Here is a 25,765-nt window from a genome sequence, read left to right on the forward strand (position 1 = left end):
GATGATGACGAAATATCTCTATCTCTATCAGATGCCCCTCGAAATTTCGACCTGACAAGAAGTGACCCACTTCTCGCACTAGTGCGTAAAAAAATCACCATGGGAAATTCGGTCGTGTTTTAATTTATCGCCACTCGTTTCGAACTTCCTTTTTTCGCACGTGTATCGTACGGTACGACGTTTTTTAGTACAGATGGCCCTCCGAAGTTTCGACCTGACATATAATGAACGACATCTCGCACTAGTGCGTAAAAAAAATCTGTACTGAAAAATATTTCTTTCTTTTTTATACTAAACTAAAATTAAGAAGTTATTTATGATGAACACAACAGTTGGTGTCAAGTATCGGACGGCATAAGTAAAATTAGATAAGATACCACTATTAGGAAGTACTAGTAATGTAGAAATTGCAGAACATTCCCAAAAAGCGGAAACATTCTTGAGAATGTTCGCAGAACATTCCTGCAACATGAAAGTGATTGTTTAAACGAGAGAATATACTTGAAATAAAGTTTGAATGGGCATAATATGTTATTATACATATAATATTGTCTATTACAGTTAGGTATTTTGTTGATAAGTGATAAGTTACCAATAAGTTGCTTAAATTCTCACTATACTTCAGGGAACATTTCGACTTTCAGACTTCACAGTTTTAGTCCTGACTTTTTTAAATTAGGTACCGAACTATTATTTCTTGATGCCTGTCTTTGGTCATGTCAAAATATATAAAAAAAACAAAAAGATCGCTGTCAGGATCGAACCTGAGAACATCGGAATACGAAGCCAGCGCACTACCACGGGACTACGTCTTGACTCGCTGAGTTCGACGAAATCATGGTATAAACTACGAAGTTACTAAGTATTATGATAAATTCTCGTTCTCGAGAACATGTGCATTCTCAGAAGTTACCGAAAATTCTCATCAGAGTTCTGCAAAAAAGGAAACTTCTCGTCCGTGCATTGCTAGGAAGTACCAAAAGGTTGCAATTGACTACAGAATTAAATTTATTTTTAGAATAACTCTACAGCAAGAGATGATAGTTTCTTAGGGAAATTAATTATATTAGACGTAAAGAACTTTACCTTAAAAGTTAACGCAAATGAATAAAATAAATCAATACTTAAATACTTAGGTTCAATTTTTTAACCGCTATGTTAAATTTACGAGATTCTAATAGGTAAGTATAATATGCATAAATAATATGCAAATAATTGAGGTACCTATAGACAAAGTACAAATCAAAGAATATTATTCTACAAATAGATTACTATTCTATAATGACAGTTAATTGCCTATGGATGTTCAAGATACGAGCCCAAAAGCAGTGACCAAATATTGTCTTCTCTTGTTAAAGCCCGAGAACAAACATTGGCGCTTTGCACAAATGGTGCCATTCATTTTAAATAACCTCTACATAGATAGCTCTATGTATGTACATCTAAGTAATAAGTGAGTCCAGTCCAGTTGTCCAAGAACTATTCTAATAAAATCAGGTGATATTTCAGTATAATTAATGACAGCATCTCATAAAGTGCAGTCTTCGTATCGGGTAACAAAAGGTTTATGTTGGTTCCAGTTAAGTTGACTTTACACGCGCACAACAATAGTAGCGTTTGTGTATTATATACGTATATACACACAGACAACGACAGCGCGCTGTTACCTGCGCCGGAGTTGAGCCGCATTCCGTTGCCCACCTCCGCGATTGGCCGTAGGCACGAAGCCTTCCAAGTTGAAATTTTATATTTAGAAAGTCAGTTATACGTTGTGGATTGTGTTACTCTTTGGGATGGCTAATTTATAAAGGTAAGGGAAACATTTACTACTGTTTTGTTTAAAGCAATTAGAAATAATCTTTAGTGACCTCGGCGCGAAGGAAAAACCATTAAGCCCATTTTCTTATCGTGTCCTGAATCGTAGTAAAATTACGTTGGATATTAAATTTTAAGTGGCTGACGATTTACGCACCTGTTAAGATACGAATGCAGGCACCTGTATTCGTGTGTTACGGAGTACTCATTGCCAGTGACACTCTGTTATAACTTAATCGCGCTGCTGTCAATCTCACGTGATTTTAAAAGTTAAGTTTTTCTTTGCGTTCTTCGGAAGTGACTCATCTGATAGGTGCTTAGTTAATGCGCAAATATACAAGTTTTACCATTAAGTTATTAGTGTTTATAATCTTGTCAAAGTTACGTTGACTACTAGTTACATCTTATTTTCGATGACACTTACGTATTTGTACAGTCAGTAGTGGATATATAGCGAAGTGGACGAGAGGGGTTCATACTCCTAAAGTATGTTTGTCGTGTACCTAGTAACCTAGCTTTAGTGAGAGACTACATACCTAGTTAGTAAACAAGGTAATAAACACTGCGGAGCGATCATTTTGACCATCTCAATTTTTTTCTGTTGCTGACTGTACCGTACCTATTCTAATACTTTCGCGAATATGAATGTTCATCCAGGATACTTATATTACGGTACGAGTCTATGTGACCAGTCCGTAGGCGGCTGGGCTGGGCACCATTCCCAGCTGAGTCGGACCTCGGACATAACCGTCGGTACGGGACGGCGGTATACATGAGTATTTTCTCCCTCACCGTAAAAAAAAGTCTATGTGGCCAAGCCCGAACCCGTGAAAAAACTTCCATTGGATATATTCATATTCATATTAATTTAATCCATTGTTATCAACTTATCATGTCCATCAGTACAAAGGTCCAACAGAAATCTTAGTAGGTACATGATACCCTGTTAGGGCATACAATATAGGATACCTATGTTATTTATTTACTAACTTAATTAATATAATAGAATTGTCCCATATAATTTAAAATTAGGTACATCAAAATTACCATGCATCGTTATATCTAATACTTACATGTACCTACATATAATAGGTACCTAATATTAATGTTTGTCAAGAAAAATGTAAAAACAGTAGTACATATTTAGCTAGGAAGCTACATATTTAACTTCCTGAATAAAAACGCTAAATGCCCAGTAGGTAACTTTATCACGGCTACTCTCCTAGGTAAGGACTGGGCAGGCAAGTGCCTATTAAGTTAAAGCAACTTCAAGCTGCTTAGTTACATCTAGCAACGCATGTCTCATGAACTTCATCGAGTTTGAGTAGTTAACAGAAAATTATCAGTACTTACTATTCTGTAAAATTGGCTAAATTAAATTTAACTTAATATTACCTAATCTTAATGACCACTTTACCTACTCATTTACTTAGCCTGAAACTATGTACAAGACTCGTTCTGGGCCTTCCATATGCAAAAGGTGCCCATCACACTCGATACGTTCCCACTCTGAATTGCGATAGACAGCCTCTGCATCAGAAAAGATTCGGAACGAAGGTCATGTCCTGTCTCCCTGAGTCGCCGTCCCAATTCCAGCCCAAGAAGACTAGCCTTGTCACATCAACACTCCGACGTCTCCACCGCCAAAGGGACAGACAAATTTCTCGATAGCATCGCCGAGTACTTGTCGCTGCTCCAGCAGTCCAGACTGTCCGAGCAATGTGCGAGGCGGCAAAAGTGCTGACACACGTAGCGTCCCAAAAAGTAGACCCCTTTTCCCACGGCGCAAGTGTCAGCCCGTCAAGTCTTTTGCCCACCTGCTAAGGCCTAGTGGTACTATCATGCAAAATTACCTACTTTATCATAAGGATGTCCAACAGGGTCCATGTAGGTATGAAGAGACGTACTTTTGTCAATAGACAATTCATTTACGTTTAGCTTGAGAACGTCAGATCAAATGTCTTTTCTTACGATTGTTTTGTAATCGCCTTTAACTGGATGTTTTGGGAAAACATACAGACAGTGCATTTAAAACATCCCATTGCTGTGTTTTGAATACCAGAAGGTGCGCGACACCTTACCGTCCCTCTACCTAAACAGCAAATTATTTTTGTTTATTTTAAGGCAAGTACCACTTAAATTTGGAAGGCTTCTGTGCTCATCACACAAATATAGTACATTACATCAGAGGCCGGGAAAATGAGGATTTCCGGCCAAGTGGGTATATATGGGTGGGGATAGGGATACGAGGCCGGGAATCCGTTTTCACGCCGAGGCATGTATAGTGCTTTTCTCAAACATACAATGAAATAAAAAAAAATGCTCTAAAGGACAATATTTTATAAAAAAAAGTTACTTTGCAGGCCTAGGCCTAAAAAATAATATGAAATCCCTTTACAGTCATCTCGAGTTGTTGCGCCCAAAAAGCGATACTTTGAGAAAAATGCTTTTTTCTACTCCCGTACTGTTATTCGTGAGTTACAAGGTCGTGCATAGAACTTTAAAACCCTACATAAAAGATGTCAGGACAAGTCTATCTAGTCTATACCCTGAAAACATTTAGTAGCAGTAGCACGATATAGCTGTTACAGTTCAGTAAATACATTGCTACCAACTTAACAAACCAATTCGCAGAGTCGAGACTCCTTCGTTTTCTGCTGCGTTCATTGGCGACGCGTCGAATCGCATTCAAATGTATGAGAACTCGATTCAACTCGGCTCGATTCGTCTTAGTGGCCAGGCTTCAAAGAACCATACCATAGACAGTTTTATTTTCATGTTTGCACTCAAACTGCATATTAAAAATGGTAGGCGGTCCACTAGATAACTAAGATGACTGAAAGTAGGTATTTGTTGATTTATAATTTTCTTTCAAAATAAGTGCTTGGTCGTAGAAAAAGTATTGTATGCAACGGTGTTTAACTGAGTCAAAAAATGCTCGTGGCGTCTTTATTAACAATTTTCGGCTTCGCCTCAAATTGTTACCCACGCCACTCACCTTTTTTGACCTCTTTTAACCACCAGTTGCATAAAATACTATTATTAGCCGCATATTATATCGGGATCCGAACCAGGAATCGGGATCAGGGTCACTACCCGCTAGGCCATACCGGTCGTCGAATCTATTTTGTTTTAGAGACCGCCTGCCTCGTCCAAAATATACCTGTAGAAGCATTTTTCGCACGAGTATTTCGCTAGAGTAATTTAAAGGCTCTTTTGGAATGGCTTTTCCGGTAGGTGAGAAAACCGTGCGACATAGTATTTGATTTGGGTCGACGTAATATCCGGCGCAGCATTGTACCTCGATCGCTTCCGTACACGTCCCGTGAAATGGCGAGTGGACCGTGCATGCAGCTACGTTGTATAAACTTGTTAGCCGGGACTAACTCACCTATATGCCTATAATTTTGTTAGTCTTGTGAGGTGCCTTCATGGTTTTGACATTTTGAAAATTACATAGTACCTAATTGCAGTTTAAAACTATAGCCTGACAAGATTTTATTTGACCCTGAAAGAGTGTCGCTACAAACCGCTTTCAAATGGCAATAATGTGCGGACGTTATATTATGTTATGGACCAAGTGATAAATCGGGCACTATACATAATGCCCGGGCATTATGAATAATGCCCATTGTGAGTGGGCAGTTTGATAATAACTATTCAAATAATTAAATTGCCCGGGCATTATACATAATGCCCATCCTCTCTTGGGCAAAGTAATAATAACACATCGAATAGCTGAATTTTGTCCGGGCATTATAGATAATGCCCATCCTCTGTTGGGCAAAGTGATAATAACATATCGAATAGCTGAATTTTGCCCGGGAATTATACATAATGCCCATCCTCTGTTGGGCAAAGTAATAATACCACACCGAATAGCTGAATTTTGCCCGGGCATTATACATAATGCCCATCCTCTGTTGGGCAAAGTGATAATAACGTACCGAATAGCTGAATTTTGCCAGCTAGGCATTATTCATAATGCCCGGGCATTATACATAATGCCCTTATTAATCACTTGGTCCATAACATATACATATAATGGGGACAGCGTGTACTGGTTTGGCGTTAATATTTGTAGAAAATTAAAACATGGTTTTAGAGAATTAAAATTTAATAAGCCAGGTTTTGATACTCGCTACTTGTTTTTGCTCAGCCTAAAATACATGAATCTTGTGCCTTGAAGTCGTACATGTTTATATTCTTTTTGCGTGGGACCTTGTTTCGTACTGGTGGCAATGACGGCAGAGCTACAGACACCTTAAATAAGAACAAAAAAACCGGCCAAGAGCGTGTCGGGCCACGCTCAGTGTAGGGTTCCGTAGTTTTTCGTATTTTTCTCAAAAACTACTGAACCTATCAAGTTCAAAACAATTTTCCTAGAAAGTCTTTATAAATTTCTACTTTTATGATTTTTTTCATATTTTTTAAACATATGGTTCAAAAGTTAGAGGGGGGGACGCACTTTTTTTTCCTTTAGGAGCGATTATTTCCGAAAATATTAATATTATCAAAAAACGATCTTAGTAAATCCTTATTCATTTTTAAATACCTATCCAACAATATATCACACATTGGGGTTGGAATGAAAAAAAATATCAGCCCCCACTTTACATGTAGGGGGGGTACCCTAATAAAACATTTTTTTCCATTTTTTATTTTTGCACTTTGTTGGCGTGATTGATATACATATTGGTACCAAATTTCAGCTTTCTAGTGCTTACGGTTACTGAGATTATCCGCGGACGGACGGACGGACGGACGGACGGACGGACGGACGGACGGACGGACGGACGGACGGACGGACGGACGGACGGACAGACAGACATGGCGAAACTATAAGGGTTCCTAGTTGACTACGGAACCCTAAAAATGAAAATATTAACTGAATCGAAACCAACTAATCAATACAGGAGAACCACACTATAAACTGTCAGTACCGGAGTTATCGAAATGCTGTGAAATCCTTCATCCTTTTTTGTTGTAAGTAATTTATCACGACAAGTATAATTATTTTCACTTTTTAAAATATAATTTTGGGCATATTTGCGATGAAACCGTTAGAAAATTTAAAATATTTACTTCTTGTTTACATCACTGACATTCGATGACCTTCGATGACGGGTATCAAATAGTAATCCTTGCCAGTAAAAGAAATTAGTTCAGCTGAAAATCCGCAACGTGGCGAGGGTCAAATAAAAACTTGTCAAGTTGTCAGGCTCTACTAAGAATAATTTTCAAAGTAAGACTCCCACTACTAACAACTAGGTCGTAGTATAGTACTGGTAACTAGCGTGAATAACCCAATCACGTAAAACGTACCAATTTAACCCTTAAATGCATGGTGATGTATATATGCATCATATCTTTGATGGCCCGTGGCTCGATATGTAGCTATCCAAAATCACATTTATTTCTTAATTATTATTCATTATTTATTATTATTTAATATACAAGTAAATATATTAAATAATATAATGAATTACTATTTATTATTTAAGGATTAAGATGAAATGGCGGAAAAGTGTGAAAAAACAGGACGATGGCGATTTTTAGTATGTGATTTAGGCTGATTTTTTCGGAGTTAGTAATCAGTTTATATTTAAACATTTTATCATAAAGGTTTCACAAATAGTGTACCTTTTTAATAGTAGTAACTTTTTTAAATAAAACTTACCAATTACGATATACAGTATGTAAACTAACGAAAACCATTTACTGTAACCCGTAAATGTCCAGGTGATACTGAGAAACTTTTACTATGGGACCAACACCCAAAACGCGAAATAAAAATTTACTCTCCCATAGGAAATACTTACTATAAAATAAAACTACCTATGAGACTGTCAGAAGATATTTTCGTGATTTCGGGGTTGATCCCATAGTAAAAGTTTCTCAGTATCACCTGGACATTTACGGGTTACAGTAAATGGTTTTCGTTAGTTTACATACTGTATTTATATAAATAAGATTTGGCCTATTTAACTTCTAACACTGATTTAGTATAAAAAATCGATCTTAAATATTTTTTTTATTATTTTTCCCAGAGTCAGAAAACCATTGTCATCACATATATTAATATCTCGTTAAAAGAAAAATTCATGCATTTAAGGGTTAAAACGTATATATAGGTGTGGTTATATACTGAATTTTGTATTTATTTATCGGCTAGGCTAGGGTTATAAATATTGGCGCAGAGAGAAAATAAATAAAAAGAACAAACTCGTCTCTCGCCGTCGCCGTCGCGTCTCATACTTCCATATCGATAAGGTTTGATTTCGTATGCGTCGCATCGCCGTCGCGCGACCATCGCGCGACCGTCGCCCACGCAAGCCACGGCGTCAGTGAGTTCCTGGAATTATTTGGCTACTAGATACATTTAACAGGTAGGCTATTTCACCACAGTGACTTTGACACTTGACACTGACAATTCTGTGCCTATTTCTGGGTTGATAAGTAAAATTATTATTTACTAGCTTTTGCCCGCGGCTTCGCTCGCGTTAGAAAGAGACAAAAAGTAGCCTATGTCACTTTCCATCCCTTCAACTATCTTAATTCACTTAAAAAATCACGACAATTCGTCGCTCCGTTTTGCCGTGAAAGACGGACAAACAAACAGACATACACACTTTCCCATTTATAATATTAGTATGGAAGTATGGATTACTCAGGCAATGGAGTCGCTGACGGGCGACAATTGAGGAGTGTCTTTTCAAAAGGGCTTATTTCCACTTTGTACTTTTTTTGGGAAATCGAGAAAAATATAATTCAACGGTATTGATTTTGAAATGAATATTTAATTTGCAAAATTTTAATATTGTAAGTTGACGTTAATGCTATGATTACACCAAACGTAACATGTGTACCTAAATAAATATGTAATTACCATATGTTTTTGAGAATTAAGCACTTTTGATGCGAACTTTTGGGAATTAAGCCCTTTTGTTGTGGCCTTGTAGCGTAAATGTTATTATTTTAAAAAAGTTTTATTTTATTTTTGGATTTTGTGTTAAGTTAGTTGATATCAATGTTGTTGTACTACATACATTGGTTTATCCACATAAATAATCATTACACATTTTTCAAAATGTGTTCTAAACTTTGATGTTACTCTTTTTTTAAAGATCAAAGCGAGACTTTTTGAGCTTTAATCTCAAAACAACACGTAATTTTCCATACTAAAAAGAACTGCATTCATAGTTTAAAAAAGAAAAAATGGAAATAAGCCCTTTTGAAAAGACACTCCTCAATTGTGACTGGTGAAACAGGCCACTGGTTTGCCTAAAGTATTGGTGGAGGGGGGCTAAAGAGAAGCGGAGTCGAGGCACCTCGGCGCACAGTTACTCATGACGACTTTTCTTGCATACTAATGGTACAAAGACAATAATATAATGCAATTGTCATTCCTCCCATTGCCTTTTGCGACGGTTGCGCTTTCCTTGATTTTTTAACGATAACTTTAGTAAAGGTGACAACGTTTGTAACGTAATCAATGAAATTTTGAATGCAAGGCTATTGAGCACGGTGTCCTGCGGCCATCCTCCTCGTATTTCATTCTTAAAATCTTGACAGAGTAGTTGTGGAGACATGGTGAGATTATAATAAATACCTTACACAGATGAACTTAGCCCCAAACTAAGCAAAGCTTGTACTATAATGGGTGTTAAGCAACGATATACAGACTTACAAACATCCATGACTCAGGAACAAATATCTGTGCTCATCACAAATAAATGCCCTTAACGGGATTCGAACCCAGGACCGCGGCTCAGCAGGCAGGGTCACTACTGACTGAGCCTACCTGTCGTCATTCAGCTAAACATGGATTTCTACCATAATATTTCCCTCCAAGCAAGGACATAAAATTTGATGTCACTTCTGAGACAACCTGGGACAGACTGTCCCGACAAAGAAGGACTTAGTAATTAATTTTACCATAAAATAATAAGTAATAACCATTATATATGTGTTAAAATAAAATAAAAATACACGTTAAATGAGTTTTGTCGAAGTGAGATCAATAATAAGGATGCGCAGTACCTACCTACACTTGCCCTACGTGAGCGGGCTGCGCGCGCTCAAGGTGATCAGGCCTGATCTGAGATCACCGCGCGCGCATTTGCTCACGTTTCGGCTAATTCTTTCTTTATCTTATATTGATTACAACAATGAGCTGTCTTCTACTTAGTGCCATTTGTAGATGCCATGACATATTTAACCGACTTTTAGATTTCGAGAAGGTGTTCTCAATTACCTATACCTAAATATTTACAAAATATCTTTGATGGAAGTTATGCGACATAATATAATATGCATGTAAGTGCGTTTTTACATTATCCGATCCGATATCAGATGTAGGAAGGATTTTAAAGGAAAAAATCAAAGATGGCAGCGTGAATATATAGGATATCGGTCCGACATCCGATATCGGATCGGATAATGTGAAAACGCACTACTTAACCGTATTTCTCCGATTGTTCTGAATCACTGATATGATGATGAAATCCTTAAGGAATCGTTAGCAATTACGGTGCAGTGGGGTAATTTTGAAGCACAGAAATGCTCGGGTAATTTCGAAAGGGGAATCTTAATATGATGAAAATAATGGTGACTTTTATGTGACTTTCGAAATGACCCCGACGCACCCTACTTACTACATTTTATTTCAAAACCTATTTTGAGAAAATGTAATTATTACTCATGAAGGACAAAATGGAACTCTACCACAGACTTTATTTTTCGCCACACCATCAGCCATGACAATATGGCAAAGTAATTTCATCCTATACTCTGTCAAACAAGTCTGTCAGTAAATAAGAACAAAGAAAACTATATGCATCCTTTTCTTTAGGGTGCTAGAGAAAAGGATACCTATAGATACTTTTCTTTGTTCTTATTTACTGACAAACTTGTTTGACAGAGTATAGGTACTTAATATCTAACTACTTACACGCGTCCGTTCTTATTATCAAATTTTAAACTTTTAATTTGATTCTTTGAATTATGTCTCCGCAAAGCCTCTAATAATAAGCAAGTCCTGTCCTATTTTGGCTTATTTTTACTTGGTATTTGATAAAAGAATATTAACTTCTTAATTAAACTAGGTCGCCCTGAGGTCGACGAGAGGCTGGCGTCCTCCATTTGGATTTCATTATATCTCAGTGTATACCACAGAATTACCTTTATTAAATTATTTATTAAACTGAATATTATAAAGATAAGTAATCAACTCTTCATTTATTCACAATTCGAGGAAAATTTCAATTGAAATGAAACAGAAACGAAATTAGAAACGTTTGTAGAGTTATTCGGTCTCCTAGCAACGCTGGCAACAACTCGAGCCGAGCCGGTCGTTCAGAAGGTACTTGCTCGTACAATGCTCGTCGCAGCCATGACTAAACTGTTCGAAATACTTGAGCCCATATATCCTCCGTGAGAAGTGCAATGTGTAGGCATGTGATCGGATTCTCGACTCGGCTATCCCAAGGTAACTTGCTTTCTCATATTTGTCAAGAATCTTATTTGAAACAGGACCGTCAGCGCGCTTATCGCATCTCTTTACATAAATTGCAGATCTTTCTGCGCGTTTTTATGTAATAAAATCAAATAAAAAAGAAAGACTATATTTATTTCGAGATTTTCAAGAAATTAGTAGGTAAGTACTTACTCCAAGAGAATAAATATAAAATGAGTTGTATCGGATGAGCCTGTAAAGTAGGCCAGACATAATTATTAATTAACTGGCTTATCTTAACAAAATTTAGTATTGATATGTATAATATTACAGGTGCTAATTTTTGTCCATCATGGAAAAAATGTTTAAGTATATTAAAATTAAAATTCAAAATATTCTTTATACAAATAGGATTACAATAAGCACTTTTAAATTTTAAATAGGTACTAACAACAATGTAACATCAAATCAAAACAACCGCCAGTTTGGAATGTCAAGTCGTTTATTAAAATTCATACTTACTTATTTACTAGCGTTTGCCCGCGGCTGCGCTCGCGTTAAATTTGAAAATTACTGAATGCTCCATACAAACTTCCAACACCTATTTTAGGGAAGTGGGGGGTCACTCTCCATCCCTTCAACTATCTCCACTTAAAGAATCATGTCAATACGTCGCTCCGTTTTGCCGTGAAAGACGGACAAACAAAAAGACACACACACTTTCCCATTTATAATATTAGTATGGACGTGTAGGTAGGTACCTGCTTATTATTAAATGATGTTTAATTAATTATTAAAACCTATCAGCTAAGTACCTTCAATATCATTGATTCATTGCATTTATTAGCCATGTTAACCGCTTTTCACAAAGCAACAATTGCCATATAAGCGGTTGTCTTTGACAATTTTTTCATCAAAAAAGTAAAATAATAGTTCCAAGAAATACTTATAGAAAAGAAACAGGTGGCAATTGTCCCTTACCGGGTATCCGTCACTAGATCCGCACAGCGCCGCGCAGGTAGGGATGAGTCACCGTGTGCCGTGTAGCGAAAGTATTATTTATTCATGGTCTCACTCATTAGGTAAACTCTCCAGTACAACTATACGGTTGATGCTTGCATTCGACTTAAACCGATTACTAACATGTGACGTGGAGCTTTTCTGTATTTGCATCATTTTACAAAAAAAAAATTCAGGCGAATTGAGAACCTCCTCCTTTTTTTGAAGTCGGTTAAAAAACGATTGACACCTAGGTATTCAGTTTGTAAATTATAATAAATTAATGACGTCTAATCACAATCATAATTCTTACTTTTTTTAAACAATGAAGAAAATATTAGACTTGTAGTTAGTGATTTTGCGAACATACTATTATTATTTAATTCATTCTGACATTTTCTAAATGTTATTCTAACATCATAATCATTTGTGTTTTTGTCTTTTGTGATTAGTCACAATCATATCGAGAAATGAACGACTGTTGGCTGCTCGTTACGTATTATTTAAATTATTGCTTACCAAATTATCCAAGACGTTACGACGGCTTGACAAAACTAATAAATTGATTGAGGTTTTAAGCAGATCATATTATAATTGATGAATGAACTCTACGAAATCTACTAAACTGTCTAACTACACAGGGTGTCCCCGAGCGAGGATGTCGCGGCTGATGCTAGCGCTGGTGGTGGCGAGCGCCTCCGCGCAGCTTACCCTGGACGGCGTGCGCTGCGGGCAGCTGCTGTGCCAGCAGGACCAGTACTGCTCGCCCGAGACCAACCGCTGCGCGCCCTGCGGCCTCATCTGCAACACCACGCATCACAACTACGACGCGGGACTCTGCGTCAAGGAGTGCCAAGGTGAGTTTCATCCGCCTACATGACTAGGTTTCTAGGATACTCAAGAAAGTGTCAAGGTGATGTGATGTGCCTACGATGTTGTGTTGTGGTATTCGCAATAACGCCAGTGCGTATTGTTTGGCTGACTGTCTTTCTGCCATTCGAAACGTATGTACCTATATCTTCTTAGTTAAAATTAGAAGATTACGAGTATTCGGAGTATTACGTACTTAGCAAAGCGGTCCAAGAACTTGCAGTCACCGTCGGCTTAAATATGTCTGAATAGGAACTTGATCATCTTGAAGACACTGGAAATATGAAATAGCGAGGTTGATTGAATACGTTGAGTCCAGTGCCCCTATTTGGATCAGAACAAACAAGCTCCACAAGTCCATGCTACATATATGGGCCACTAAGGATCTTTATATACTTACCGATTAGATATGTTGCACATATATGTATAGATTGAAGTAATAAAAAACATTATGGACTTATGACTGCGAAATATTCTGTATGACAGCCCGTCAAGGTGCACGAACACTTCAATAACGATCTGTGTGCATAGTAGCATAATCAAGCAAAGTCGAGAAAATTACTGTTTTAAGCACAGAGTAGTAATATTAGGTCCATGGTTATAAGAATGTTGATCCTAATAGTAAAACTAAGTTTGTTGATACATAATCTAGTAGGTACGATTCAGTATGATCCTTGCGAAATAAACAGGTAGGTTTTGAAAATCACCATGCATCGTATAATTATATTATCTACTTACAAAATCATCAACGCTCATCAGCGTGTCAGTCAGCCGCAGAGTAATTAGATAACGTCAGGTGTAAACAAAATTCCGAGAACGATACCATTTTCCACGGTGACTTATTGTGTGCGATGAAAATCCTCGAGTCGAGTAGTGATGACTAATATCTTCAAACAATAATAATAGGGCCATCTGGCTCTGAGGCAATAGATGGTAGACTCAAGCGCGCTAGACTTAAAGTTGGTTGTCGTCGCTCGTTGACGACCCGTAGAACCAGTTTGTGACCGCAGCCCGCCTACTGCTGTATGTACTGTTCTAACTCAACGCGTCGCATTCACTCATTTGGCGTCATTTGGCGCATATTGGAGTTTCAGGTTGAACGGCTGGCCTGACAGAAAAAAGTTCAACACTTTTTATGACCGGCACAGGCTACACTATGACCACATACTCGTATCTATGTTATAATTAATATGCAACGTTAATATGTAATTTGGTAATAACTAAAACAGAACTTGCTGAGTCGGATTGTTTTTTTTTGTTGTTGTTTATTAAATCCAAAACAATAAATAAATAAGTAAGGTACAGCAGGGCAAATCTCGACTGGGGGGCAAATGTAACTGGTCCATTTTTAGGGTTCCGTACCTCAAAGAGGAAAAACGGAACCCTTATAGGATCACTCGTGTGTCTGTCTGTCCCTCTGTTACAGCCGATTTCTCCGAAACTACTGGACCGATTTACTTGAAATTTGGTACACATATGTAAACCTGTGGCCCAAAGACGGACATGTAATTTAATTAAATGAAATTTAATCATAGGGGTCACTTTTGGGGGGTAAACTTAAAAATTAAAAATCGAAGTTATTAAAACTATATTGTGTTATATATCAAATGAAAGAGCATTTTATGAGCATTTTTATTTTATTTTTAATTTTGGTACTTTAGAAGTAATTTAAGAAAATAGACAAAAAATGACCATTCCCCCCCCCTTATCTCCGAAACTACTTAGCGTAAAATTTTCAAAAAAATACACGAGATAGCCCTCTACCTGTAGATTACAGGAAAACCTATTAGAAATCTACAGTCAAGCGTAAGTCGGACTTACGAGAAAAAAACTCAAATTAAGATTTTCACTCACTGACGCTGCAAGCAGTACTAAACGTCTTAAAATTTTGTAAGCGTGATGGACAGGTAGAAAGAAATTCATTTCTGTCTTTTTCTTTTTAGAAATTGTTCAATTTTTTTTTCATTTGCCAAAACGACTTAAGTTTCTACTAAAAAGGAGGCGCTTAAGACCGTTTGTAAGTGGACTGAGCAAAATTTTGTTCAAATCGGTCCAAAAAAAGGTCTCTGTTGACGAAAACATAGAATTTGTGCCAACGACAGCCCAAATCTGAAGTCCATTTTGCTCTATCTCTTATCGTTTCCGAGATATATACGTAAAGTCTTGAAAGTGCGAAAAGTTAACTTTGCCATCACAGTCGTTCAGGCGCTCATGAGTTCTTTGTATGGAAAAGTCGAAAACCGACTCGCACTTGACCAATGTTCATAGAATGTGTTGTGGTTTTTTACGCGGGTCCGCGACTGACGACGTTCGAATGTTTTGTTCGGAAATGTTTGAGGGTGGTTTCTTTGAAACGTCGCCGGCGGCGGGTGGTTCGACGGGCGAAGGTCACACGCCGCACGCGACGGTCTGTATTCGTTTTGTACAATAGCAACGGACGGCGGGTGGCGTCTTGATATGGAAAATGACTGACTTCACTAAAGATAATGATGAACTCATTGAGGTAATACTAGAGCGAGCAAAACGTTTGCGCTACAAACATAAGTCCATTGGACTTATGTTTCTGCCTGCACACAAATAAAATGTAAAAATGCCTTCCTGCGCAACAAGATGCTGTTTAAGCCATACGAGAAAATCGAATAAAACTGACGTGTCACATTTCATCGGTTAGTATACACGCTATGTTAATCGATCTTTATTTATAGTATTTTATGCAACAGGCGTTTAAAGGAGGTCAAAAAAGACGAGTGGCGTGGGTAACAATTTGAGGCGAAGCCGAAAATTGTTATTAAGACGCCACGAGTATTTTTTGACTCAGTTAAACACCGTTGCATACAATACTTTTTCTACGACCATGCACTTACTTTTGAATAGTTTTCTAGAATAACTTTCGTGAAATCCGCACTGTTTCCTACAAGTATTTTGACTTGTCCTCTGCAATGTTTCTGCACTCACCCTGTCGCTCGCACTCCCCCGCGCCGCCGCCCGCCCCCGGCCGGCGCCCCGCGGCCCGCTATATCCCTTAACGGCTACCTAACAATGCTGTAAGAGCTATATCGTATGCGTGGGTGCGCGGGGCGCCGGCCGGGGGCGGGCATCTTTTATGTAGGGTTTTAACGATCTATGCACGACACGGTAAATGACGAATAACAACACGGGAGTAGAAAAAGTAATTATTTCAATGAAGGGACGCGCTCCTCAAACGCGAAGCTATCGCTGCCATTTTGTTGAACGAAATCATAGATTAATCGCATCATAATCGCACAGACTTGACATGTAGGTAATGAAGTATAGTAATTGTGATTATATTCTGTTTGTAATATATAAAAGAGAAATGTTAAATTTATTTCACGTTATACTTATGAATACTACACAGTTCTAACACGAGTTGTAATCGATATTTTCATACAATAATAACCTATGATTTTCTTCAAGGGCAATTAAAGTAGGTATATGAAAAAAATCAATAATGTATTTTTGTTTCACTTAGTAGAACTTAAACATAGCACAATGTAATATGATAGTGCTAAAATTAAACTACTTACCCCCTTATTCATAAACGTTCACTAAAGTTATCAAGCCGATAAAGTTCGTTTGTCCCTTTCTATCACACCAACTAAAAAAGGCGACCGCTCAAATCCGTCCAACTATAGGCCAATAGCTATAACTTCCCTCTTCTCGAAGATAATGGAATCCATCATCAACTGCCAGCTCTTACGGTACCTAGAGGATCACCAGCTGCTTAGTGACCAACAATATGGTTTCCGTAGAGGCCGCTCGGCTGGTGATCTTCTAGTTAACCTGACACATCGTTGGGCACAGGCAATCGAGATGAAGGGTGAGGCATTGGCCGTTAGTTTGGACATCGCGAAAGCGTTTGATCGCGTTTGGCATAAAGCACTTCTTTCGAAGTTACCATCCTACGGGCTTCCCGAGAGATTATGTGTTTGGGTGGGTAGCTTCCTGGCAGACAGAAGCATAAAGGTCTTAGTTGACGGTAAATGCTCTGACTCCATGCCTGTGAATGCTGGTGTTCCCCAAGGCTGTGTGCTATCACCTACGCTATTCCTCTTGCATATCAATGACATGCTGCAAACCAGCGGCATTCATTGTTATGCGGATGATAGTACGGTTGATGCTACTTACACCGGCCGCACCAATATCTCTCGGGAAAACGTCATCGAGAGCCGGAACAAACTTGTGTCTGAAATTGAGACTTCCTTGAAAGAAGTCTCTGAATGGGGTCGACTTAACTTAGTCCGATTTAACCCTACCAAGACACAGGTTTGCGCGTTTACCGCAAAAAAGTTAGAGTTTGTCGCATCACCCTTTTTTGAGAGCACTCCCCTCACTGCCACAGCCAGTATAGGAATTCTAGGCGTTGACATTTCGAGTGCAGTCCAGTTTCGCGGTCATTTAGAAGGTAAGGCCAAACTGGCCTCAAAAAAGCTGGGTGTGCTCAATAGATCGAGACAGTATTTCACTCCAGCCCACCGCCTTCAGCTCTATAAGGCGCAGGTTCGCCCACACATGGAGTACTGTTCTCATCTATGGGCAGGGGCACCTCAGTACCAGCTTCTCCTCTGGACCGCATCCAACGACGAGCGACTCGAATTGTCAACTGCCAGCATATCTCCGATCGGCTTGACCCCTTGGCGCTGCGTAGAGATGTGGCCTCGCTCTGCATTTTCTATCGCATGTATAACGGGGAGTGCTCCGAGGAATTGTTCGGATTAATCCCTACCGCTTCTTTCCGCCATCGCCCTACGCGACAACATTTCCATCGTCATCATCTAGATGGCTGGCAGTCCTCAACTGTGCGTTTCTCCAGAAACTTCCTGCCCCGCACAGCTAAACTGTGGAATGAATTGTCGCCTGCGGTATTTCCGGACCGATACGACCTTCAAATCTTCAAGAAAAGAGCGTACACCCATCTTAAAGGCCGGCAACGCACCTCCAACACCTCTGGTGTTTCGGGTGTCCATGGGCGGCGGTGATCGCTTACCATCAGGCGACCTGTCTGCTCGTTTGCCTCCTATCCCATAAAAAAAAAAAAAAAAAAAACCAATACGCCGAAAAGGGACAAACGAACTTTATCGGCTTGATAACTTTAGTGTGCGTTTATGAATAAGGGGGTTAGTATTTTACAAAAAGTATAAAAAAAGGTCTACACTAAGAGTGTCGCGTCTAGGTGGTCATTGGTCAAGTCTTACTCTATGACACGGTACCTCCCCACGCATGCGCCGCGCGCTTCCGGCCGGAGCACAGACTTTGTTTGGGGTGTAATTTCTAGTATGTTAGTACATAGTAATTCAATGGATGAATTGTACTTCTGTGAACTGTTTTCGATATACTTAATCGAATATATGATGTAATTTTTTCTTTACTACAATGCAAGTGTTTGAGTACCAAGTTAAAAATTTCACTTTCTTTTTGCCGGTTTCATACAAAAATATCGTTTGACTGTCTCTTTTTAGGGTTCCGTAGTCAACTAGGAACCCTTATAGTTTCGCCATGTCTGTCTGTCCGTCCGTCCGTCCGTCCGTCCGTCCGTCCGTCCGCGGATAATCTCAGTAACCGTAAGCACTAGAAAGCTGAAATTTGGTACCAATATGTATGTCAATCACGCCAACAAAGTGCAAAAATAAAAAATGGAAAAAAATGTTTTATTAGGGTACCCCCCCTACATGTAAAGTGGGGGCTGATATTTTTTTTCATTCTAACCCCAACGCGTGATATATTGTTGGATAGGTATTTAAAAATGAATAAGGGTTTACTAAGATCGTTTTTTGATAATATTAATATTTTCGGAAATAATCGCTCCTAAAGGAAAAAAAAGTGCGTCCCCCCCCCTCTAACTTTTGAACCATAAGTTTAAAAAATATGAAAAAAACCACAAGTAGAACTTTGTAAACACTTTCTAGTAAAATTATTTTGATCTTGATAGGTTCAGTAGTTTTTGAGAAAAATACGAAAAACTACGGAACCCTACACTGAGCGTGGCCCGACACGCTCTTGGCCGGTTTTTTATGTTTTACAATGTTTGCATTATTAAATATAGTGTCCACCGGTTATGTTTATGTATGGTAGGCGTGTTCAGTGGATACATGTAGAACTCAACATCATAGTGTAATAATGGAAAAAATGGATCAGTTAAAATGGCCCCCCAGTCGAGATTTGCCCCGCTGTACCTTATCAGTTATTTGGGGGCTTTCGTTGGTCGTAGAGTCTTAATTCGAATTTTTGTAAAATGCAATGCAGTTCATACCGTAACACTGGAATACGTATAGTAAGTATATGGAAGAGTTGGGCGACCGATCTAGTTAACATGTCAACATTGTCAACGCACACGGCAACAAGTTACAAATTCAGAAGTATTTCATTGGTAATAAAAGGGTGCAACGTTACAATGCCCTAGCCGTCACGGCCCGTTGACTGCGACAGGTACCTGCCCACGTGACACACATACACACACGCGGTCACGGCATTCATGTGTGTTACACGTAGGTACTGGCGCAATCCTTCGGTACTAGGTACCTATACCTATATGGTACTGTCAATCTTTTTCCTAGTATGCAAGCTAAAATACTCGTTCTAAATAAATTGAGTTACTTATTGCATTTTTCTCTAGCGAACGTTGTGAAACCTTACACAGAGCAAAGTTTTTCCCATAAAAGCTCTCAAAGCGTGTCTGCTCTAGACTAACAGGTACTTATTCAACTTTGACTTTAATAATGGACCAAGTAAATAGTTTATTTCCCCATGATCGGTTGTACGGGTTCTTCCCGCTTCGGTGGCGTGGATTAGTTTGTAGTTCTGTTCAAAAACCTGTAGGTCATGATCTTTTTCACTTTGAGAAATTTTATAAGAAGTTTACCCAGACGTCTTAAGACGTCTCGTTCTGTGGGCCTCAGGAATGCACGGTTACAAACATTCGGGTTCCTCATGTTATGCCGTGTATATGATTTGCTTTGTGTTATCTGCTTACCCGCGAGGGTGTTGACCGCGCACCTGTTACTGGGGGGGTTACCATGATGTGCTAAAGCCGTTCAGTTTAGGTTGAGAGAGAGGGACGGAGCTATGTAACTGCTATAGCTGTGTCCTTTCTCTCAACCTAAACTGAACGTCTTTAGTACATCATGGTAACCCCCCTGCTCTCTGATAATTTAACCTGACAATGTTTACTCGTATCTTTTGAAAACATCCCCTATTTTTTCCATCTTTATCGCTTGCAGGTAAGCATTGTATGTTAGTGCGTTTTCACAATATCCGATCCGATATCGGATGTCGGAAGGATTTCAAAGGGAAAAATCAAAGACAGCGGCTTCAATGTGTCCTACGTCCGATATCGGATCTGGATCGTTATCAAATCCATACTATATACATATATATATATTTTCAGAACTTAACGAAGCCGCGGGCTAAATTATCAGTTACCACTTAAATATTAGTCTTACTTTACTCACTTTACTGTGTTTACAATTAGCTTGACAGAAATTGTTATTAGTGACGTTGGCACTCATTTCAGGTTACCTGTTGGATCTACGGTACATGCGCCGGTCTGAGGGGCCAGAGACAACTACAGATTATGGCAGTAAGTGTACATAAAATTACAATATAAATACTTAAAATAACATACCCTTTCCTTGGACTCTACACACGTGCCAGGTTATGACCTGGTAAGACTTTAATGGCCATATAGGTACCTACCTACTAGCAATTGCCATCATAAAATTCAAAAATGCATCGGATTGAAATGTAATAATTGGAAGGATTGTATGTACAAACAACCTGACAGCAGATACATTATGTATGTTTTCCATGTTAAAAAAAAACACGGCAAAGTTTCGTAATTTGTAATATAATACTCATCGGTTATTTTTGAGTGAACTTTCATTATCCAATCAGATGAACAGTTATTAAACTTATTTTTATTACTGCTATTGCTATGCTGCTTTGCCGTTACTTGTTTTAATTGTCTGCCCTGGGTGGCTAGCCGAATGGCACAAACGCTCACGAAATGCTCACGAAACGAAGCGCTAGTAGATATCTATCTCTATCGCGCTTGCGTATTGTCGCGACAGAGCCAGCGGCGTATCGCTTTCGTTTGGCGTCGGAGAAATGCCATTCGGCTACGCACCCTGTTATTTATATGCAATGCCTTTTTAGGAAAATTGTCATTATTCTCTGCGCAAAGCGAAATTCATACTATCCATACTAATATTATAAATGGGAAAGTGTGTGTGTCTGTTTGTTTGTCCATCATTCACGGCAAAACGGAGCGACGTATTGACGTGATTTTTTAAGTGGAGATAGTTGAAGGGATGGAGAGTGACATAGGCTACTTTTTGTCTCTACAGAGTGGAGCCTGTAACAAAGGCGAAAAATTGAACTGTAGGCTATTCTCCTTATACTGATCAACATTTGTTCAGTGACTTTTAAAAATTATGAAGTCTTTAAATTTTTAATTTTTCATACAAAATAATATTAGCTTCAATGTACGCCATTATTGTTGTCATTGACGTTGTCTGTCACACTTTAGACTTAACAGAATTCGCAATACATTACCTCTTAGAAAAAACTTTCAAGGGTGATAGAAATCAAAATACAAGTTATTTTTAAAAGTCGCCGAACAAATGTTGATCAGTATAAGGAGAATAGCCTAGAGTTCAATTCTTCGCCTTTGTTACAGGCCCCACTCTGTATATATCCCCCACTTCCTTAGAATGGGGGGTGGAAGTTTGTATGGAGCATTCAGCAATTTTCGAATTTAACGCGAGCGAAGCCGCGGGCAAAGGCTAGTTTTAATATACACCGTGTTTCACTTAACACAAAAACCTGAAAACAGTTTGTTCAGAATCGAGAGTAGAATCGATTGAGCTATATCTTGATGGGGGTAATATTTTTATTTAAATTAGTATTATAATATTAGTTATTTTTTACGTGCCCATTCTATTGTACTCGTAATACAACAACGTATATCGCATTGCTAGAGGTTGTTTACCTTTTTTCTGTATTTAGGGGTATTAATACTGGCTGGTTACTTCGACGATTATTTTTACCGCTACTAGTTTGACGTTGTTAGTCAGTTTAATCTTAATGTTTATCAAATTGAACTCGTACCTAATTACAATCTTGTCATTTTAAATATTGAGTTTATTTGCTTACTGCGATTACCTGTCCAATTTGAAGTTTACTGTGACAAAGCTTTAAAGTGTTTTACAGTGACATCTTAGCTGTCTATTGGTAAACCTTATGTCGTTGCAGTAACGTACACAAATAAATAGTCTTATGGTTTATGATGGTAGTTAGCAATAATTTTATTGAGTGTAGAGCTAAAAGTCAAGTAGAGCTGTACAGAAAATTAAAAATTCAATTAAAAAAAAAGTAACGATCATATTAAAAGATGAATACTCTAGATGAGTTTAAAAAAATAAAAATCAGTTGGGGTGTCTGAGGTTTTGAGTGATACCGGAAACACCGTGTATATGGGTACCTGGGTAGTGTTTGTTATTGCAATTTTGGCGATCCCCTACGATTTAAATCAAAGTAAGTACTTAATAGGTATCAACCGTAATTAGTAATGATGTGTGACCGTGATTAGTAGTATGTATTTACTGTTTTGACTATAGTAAATAACAAGTGTACGCTAAGGTAAATAAGAAATTAAAGAAATATTAACCTACCTACATACTGAAATTGTTATGATCCCATTTTTATTATTAAATAAGTTCTGGTTTGTTGCTATTTATAGAAAATCCCTCGCCGTGTTCCGTGTGTTAGAGAAACTTAGTGGAACAATTTTTTTGGATAATAAATACCTATTAAATTGTTTCTATACAAGTATTTGGTGGAAAGTGTATATTAATTCACTATACACAGTATACAGTGTAGGTACACTGTATAGTGACTCGAATGATAAACAGCTCAGCTTTATTGATCGATTGATTTTGTTTTGCTACTGAGGTAAAGTGTACTGTATTTATTAATACGGATTTAATTACCTAATAGCCCTGGCGAATTACATGCAATATAATATTATGTGCGTTTATGTCAATTTTTATTCATGGTCGATTCTCCTTTTACGCTTAGAGTCAGGTCAAGATATTTAAGTTGGTACCTAACGATTGCAAGGGTTGAGTACCTAACCGTCATAATTCTATGGAAGACTTTTTAAATATCACTTGCACCGACTATAATAGTACATTACGATACAAGTGCGGAAAAGAGGAAGTTCGAAACGAGTGGCGATAAATTAAAACACGACCGTTTAAATCGACATGAGTTACGAATTTCCTTTTCGCACGTGTGTCGTACGACGTTTTTCAGTACAGATGACCCTCCGAAGTTTCCAACTGGCATATAATGAACCACTTCTCGCAGTAGTGCGTAAAAAAACACCATCTGTACTGAAAAAAATGTTGGCAACTTATCTCGGAGTGATTCTAAAAAAGTTGGTAAATTACTTGAAAAAAGAATTCTCCTTCTGCACGGCAAATGACGGCATTACGGGGACGTTATTAATATACGGATGTTATTTGAAGGCGTGGAGCGTCAGGCGCGCGCGGCGCTGATCCTCAGCGGTGTGGCGCTGGCCGTGCTGCTGCTGGCGCTGGTGCTGCTTTGCCGCGCCAAGGTCTCCTGGCGGTATATCAAACAGAAGTTCCAGCCTACTAAGGTAAATTGCTAGTTTACCTTTCCATGTGTTATTATTATTATTTACCTACCTTTCTTTTGAGCGTGTAAGCGGATGCTATAGTAGGTTTTTGTTTGTGTACGTTGTCGACTTGCATTGTTGCACAGCTCATATCATACGCAGCAGAATGTAATACAATTTTCCATTAATAGTTCCGATATATATTAGTTGTATGTATGTATTTTTTTTATATCGCGTTAACCAAGAACGATTTAATACTGGACTGATGAAGCCTACACAAAAAGCGTACCCATGAAATGTATGGGCCTTTTAGGCTTAAAACTAGATGGCTCTGTTTCGCAGCCTGAAACTGTCCAAAATCATATTTTCCCCAAATATTTTTGGGTGTTTTTATTTTTTATAAGAACCAATTAAATTTTTTGTAATCATGATATCACGTCAATACACATTTTGAAAAAAAAAATCATCACATCAGTAGGTATGACAGTATTTAATAGGATGGCGCTAAAAAATCGAGGTACGATTCTTAGTATGAAGTATGTATGTAAATCTATACTAATCTATATTAATATTATAAATGGGAAAGTGTGTGTGTCCGTTTGTTTGTCCATCTTTCGCGGCAAAACGGGGCGACGAATTGACATGATTTTTTAAGTGGAGATAATTGAAGGGATGGAGAGTGACATAGGCTACTTTTTATTTCTTTCTAACGCGAGCGAAGCCGCGGGCAAAAGCTAGTCCTATATAAATAATTCTTGGTGTTAACAAAACTAATGAATATTTATACACTTATTTCAGAATCGCGTAAAGCAGTATCCTGCAACGGGACTCACCCATCACAACCCTCACGCGGAAATGCCGAAACCGAAACCCGATCTTAAAATAGACATACCGAACCCCGAACCACTGAAGCGGCCGCAGCCGCTAAACGCGCGGGACCTGGAGACCAGGACCTCGCACACCGACAAGAGCCAGGGGGCGACGACCCCCAAGACGATGAGCACGGCGCTCAGCAACCGCCACCCCGCGGAGGACACCACCCTGGACTTCTCCTATGACAACATGGGCATGAATGTCACTCCTCCTGAGCGCGCCGCCACTAGTCACAAGTTCTAATGCTGGCGGTAGCCACTAGGAGACAGATTTTTTGAATTTTAAGCGCACGATTTTACCATTCCAAAGTGAGATGCTATTTTCTAAATAAAGCGCTAGGGAATCTAGTGGCATTGACTAGTTGTTTTCAATTCTATTAGTAGAAAAAATGGGTGGTCGAATTTCAAAAATCGGTCCACAGATTCAAGACTACTTAATCTAACTATTAAGAATCTCCTTGTATCAGCGTACGACACGAATCTGAGCGACTTTAGTCATCTCTTTATATCGTAGACTCATTCGATAGTTGTAACTTGCATCTAGCGCGTAGATAGATACTATTTATTATAGGGAACACCTATATTTATATAAGTTATATAAATAGTCGAAGAGTTCGTAGTTCGTACTCGGCCCTTCGTTGTGCAGCTCAAGTATTGATTTCGAGATTAAATATAACGTTTTTTTTTGATAAATAAGTAAATGAAATATGAATAATTGACTGAAGGAGGACTACATATCTTGTTTTATTCTTAATCATTATGGAAGAAGTCAAATTAATTTGAAAATACCTTGAATATCTGCTTAAATGGAAATGCTTCAGTCAGAATATTTTAAACATGATAAGTAGGATCAAATCAGATGGAATTATGAATATAAGAGCATTAAAATCAAGTTAGTATCAATCGTAAATGGAAAATTGTGTACTTAGACAAACACAAGTATTCTCGGTAAATCTCTAGTAGAATCACATTATACTTAATGTTAGAATGTTTATACAACTACTTATTGTTGTTTTATATATTATGTATACCTACCTACCTAAAGTTATTTTGTATTATGGTTAGGAATGAATGCGCTTTGCTCAAGTCATTGCT

At 38.3% G+C, this 25,765-nt stretch overlaps 1 protein-coding gene and 1 long non-coding RNA gene across 4 annotated transcripts; one reads left to right on the forward strand and one right to left on the reverse strand.

The window, feature by feature from the left end:
* The first annotated feature begins 1,775 nt into the window (after positions 1-1,775).
* Positions 1,776-25,405, forward strand: LOC125240684 (protein grindelwald). Of its 3 annotated transcripts, none has more exons than XM_048148698.1 (5): positions 1,776-1,810; positions 12,913-13,128; positions 20,670-20,735; positions 23,686-23,819; positions 24,597-25,405. In XM_048148698.1, exons 2-5 carry the CDS (start codon positions 12,930-12,932, stop codon positions 24,912-24,914), a joined length of 717 nt encoding a protein of 238 aa, XP_048004655.1. In that variant the 5' UTR covers positions 1,776-1,810; positions 12,913-12,929; the 3' UTR covers positions 24,915-25,405. The 3 variants fall into 3 exon arrangements, with proteins under 3 accessions (XP_048004655.1, XP_048004654.1, XP_048004656.1); XM_048148697.1 differs by lacking the exon at positions 1,776-1,810 and adding an exon at positions 11,248-11,305; XM_048148699.1 differs by lacking the exon at positions 1,776-1,810 and adding an exon at positions 12,003-12,525.
* Positions 12,983-14,130, reverse strand: LOC125240685. The gene is made up of 3 exons (XR_007178653.1): positions 13,880-14,130; positions 13,338-13,415; positions 12,983-13,108 (listed from the first exon to the last, which is right to left on the reverse strand). It is a non-coding gene; the product is annotated as an uncharacterized LOC125240685 (long non-coding RNA).
* Positions 25,406-25,765: the final 360 nt, after the last annotated feature.

Source organism: Leguminivora glycinivorella, chromosome Z, assembly GCF_023078275.1.
Source record: "Leguminivora glycinivorella isolate SPB_JAAS2020 chromosome Z, LegGlyc_1.1, whole genome shotgun sequence".
NCBI lineage: Eukaryota > Metazoa > Arthropoda > Insecta > Lepidoptera > Tortricidae > Leguminivora > Leguminivora glycinivorella.

Bases quoted from the DNA above. Each gene is read 5' to 3' on its own strand.
- LOC125240684 (XM_048148697.1), top strand. From the start codon at position 11,263: ATGTGTAGGCATGTGATCGGATTCTCGACTCGGCTATCCCAAG. The intron at 13,129-20,669 runs GTGAGTTTCATC...CACTCATTTCAG, and splicing joins CTGCGTCAAGGAGTGCCAAG to GTTACCTGTTGGATCTACGG. The intron at 23,820-24,596 runs GTAAATTGCTAG...CACTTATTTCAG, and splicing joins AGAAGTTCCAGCCTACTAAG to AATCGCGTAAAGCAGTATCC.